The 2,322-nt window shown below is 37.0% G+C and overlaps 1 protein-coding gene across 1 annotated transcript in view; it reads right to left on the bottom strand.

The window, feature by feature from the left end:
* LOC101863589 (caspase-3) overlaps positions 1–1,581 on the bottom strand; it is a 16,163-nt gene extending 14,582 nt beyond the window's left edge. The window contains exon 1 of the mRNA XM_005099806.3: positions 1,392–1,581. Coding sequence (XP_005099863.1) covers positions 1,392–1,401 — 10 coding nt within the window. The 5' untranslated portion in view covers positions 1,402–1,581. The remainder of the gene's footprint in view (positions 1–1,391) is intronic.
* Positions 1,582–2,322: the final 741 nt, after the last annotated feature.

Raw genomic sequence — 2,322 nt, 5'->3', positions numbered from 1 at the left:
ATGGTCATTCAATATCAATTTAAATTTAGGATATTTAGTATAATTCGCTACCCGGATTCGAACCGGGACCTTTGAATGAGAGGCCAACACCTTAACCTCTAGGCCACGAGAGCCCCCATAAATTTTTATCTGTCATAGATGGTTAAAACATGATACAAAATAAGCAATACAATTTTTCTATTCCACAAGCACATGACAAAAATGTCTACATTCTAAATTTATTACATTTGTCATGTGCTTAGCCTTATTCCCCACATCCATAAACCTAAGGGAAAAAAATAAAATCATGCACATATTGCTAATAGTATGGTGATTATGACTTTAAAAAATATATTATGCAAACTATTATTGGCCATAAACAGAGGACTGCTTCTGATTTGAGAGATCTTCATTTATTACAGGGGGACGTTAAATGAGACTGACGTTTTACAGAGGTTTTTCTAGCTGTGAGGATCCGGGGAATTTTACCGTAAAGGACAAAACACCTTTTAAGTACAGAATATATTATTAAGGACATCACTGAGGCCTCGAAATGCTTTAAAAATCGATGCTGCTCAATATATGTTGTATCCTGTCTGAAGGCAATAATAGGAATATATATATATATGAATATGAGCAGATCAATATTCGAGATCTGATGACCATTTTGGAAGACCATCTGCATGAGATGAATGGCACAGTATATATTCTGGACCACAGTACCTGAAAAAGAAACAACTGACGGGGTGCAAGGAAAAGCATAACATAAAAGCGGAGGTTGGTGGGGAGTATGTGTTGTTACATTTAATTAAGTAATCGGCTTCTTCAATTTTATACGAATACGAGAATTTTATGAAACACCAAAGGGCATTAAATGATTAAGGATGCCAGGCAGAAGCAAATTGTCAAGGTAGCTCGTCAATTGATTTAAAAAATCTATATTTGATAAAGAAGTCTATCCAACAGTTAATCTAGATCTAGATCTAGCTGGAATATTTATGGAGCAGAACATGTGCTAACTTGGTGGCCTCTAGGAGTCTAGGTGCTGTTTCTTGAAACTGTCAATATGTACTACAGTTCACATCTACCCAATATTGATCGGAATAAGAATAAGACAACGTCATAAAAAAAGGAATCAAATTCAAATCCAAGGAGTTTTTTAAATCCAAAAACTGAGAAAGCTTCCACTCCACAATTCAGGCAGAACTACAGTATTATCATGTAGAAACGAAGGCTACTAGATCTACATCTAGAATCTAGATCTAATTCTAGTACAAGACTTCTAGATTCTAGTACTAAATCTAGATTCTAGATATCTATCTTATAACATCTTATATAATGCCAAGAGCCAAGAGCATTATAATTCATAAATTTCTGAATGCGTAGCTTTTTATTTGATCTAATGAGCCTACCCATGTCCATGTTTTCAGCAATTCAATCAATCAATGAAAGTGAAAATCACTGTGAAAATCGCCTTCTTGAAACTGAAAGTTACTGAAGAAAGGACTTCAAAGTCTTCTGTTCGTCGAAAATACTTCTTGCGACTGAGCTGGCCTACACAGAGGGTTGTTCTTTTATTCCGGGCTTCCTGTTTGGCTGTTCGGCTCGGCAAAAAAGCAGGTCGTCAAATACTTCCCAAAATAGATCTTGTGTCATCCTCGTGAAGAACCGGAATATTCTGTCATAGAGAAAAATGACGGTGTTTTTCGTGTCGCTGCGGAGCAACTCCGTTTGCTCACACGCTGTTACTGGTCTACGGGATTTCCCGTTGTTAAAAAGCGCCCGATCTCGTAAAGATTTCCTTTCCAAATAATTAATTACTGCTTTTTTTCATTGTGAGAATTTCAAAAACAATGCATTTGTTCGTATTTTTTAAACCAGCAACAGATTAACCCAAGACGGATTGGTTTGACTTGTGTGGTTCCACGGCTGGCCTCGTTGACAAGTTACAAACAACTACAACACATGTGATGACAAGCCTAGGGCCCAAGGCTAGATCTATATATCTAGGTCTAGATCTACATCTAGATCTAGATCTCTAGACAGTCTAGAACAACATGATTTGATTTTGAGTCGAGTCCATTAAAATTATGTACTTTCTTTAGATATCAGGGTCTGGTCTGTGCGATCGGGTCTTATAGATCTAACTGAAAAGCTTATGTCGCGGCTTTTTTTCTTCTTCAAAATTGTCTTTCTTTCTTACTTTCTAAAATCGAAGTGACTATTTCTCCGAACGTTCGGAGAAATAGTGCCGATCTTTATTTCTCCGAACGGTTTTCGGCTTCCGGTCTCGTGATTTTTTGCCTATTTATTGCGAGAGTTCGGCGCCAACTTTCATTCTGC

This window comes from Aplysia californica, unplaced genomic scaffold (genome assembly GCF_000002075.1).
Source record: "Aplysia californica isolate F4 #8 unplaced genomic scaffold, AplCal3.0 scaffold00226, whole genome shotgun sequence".
Lineage (NCBI taxonomy): Eukaryota > Metazoa > Mollusca > Gastropoda > Aplysiida > Aplysiidae > Aplysia > Aplysia californica.
The sequence above is the reverse complement of the archived record's forward strand: the minus strand, read 5'-3'. Positions and strand labels throughout refer to the sequence as shown.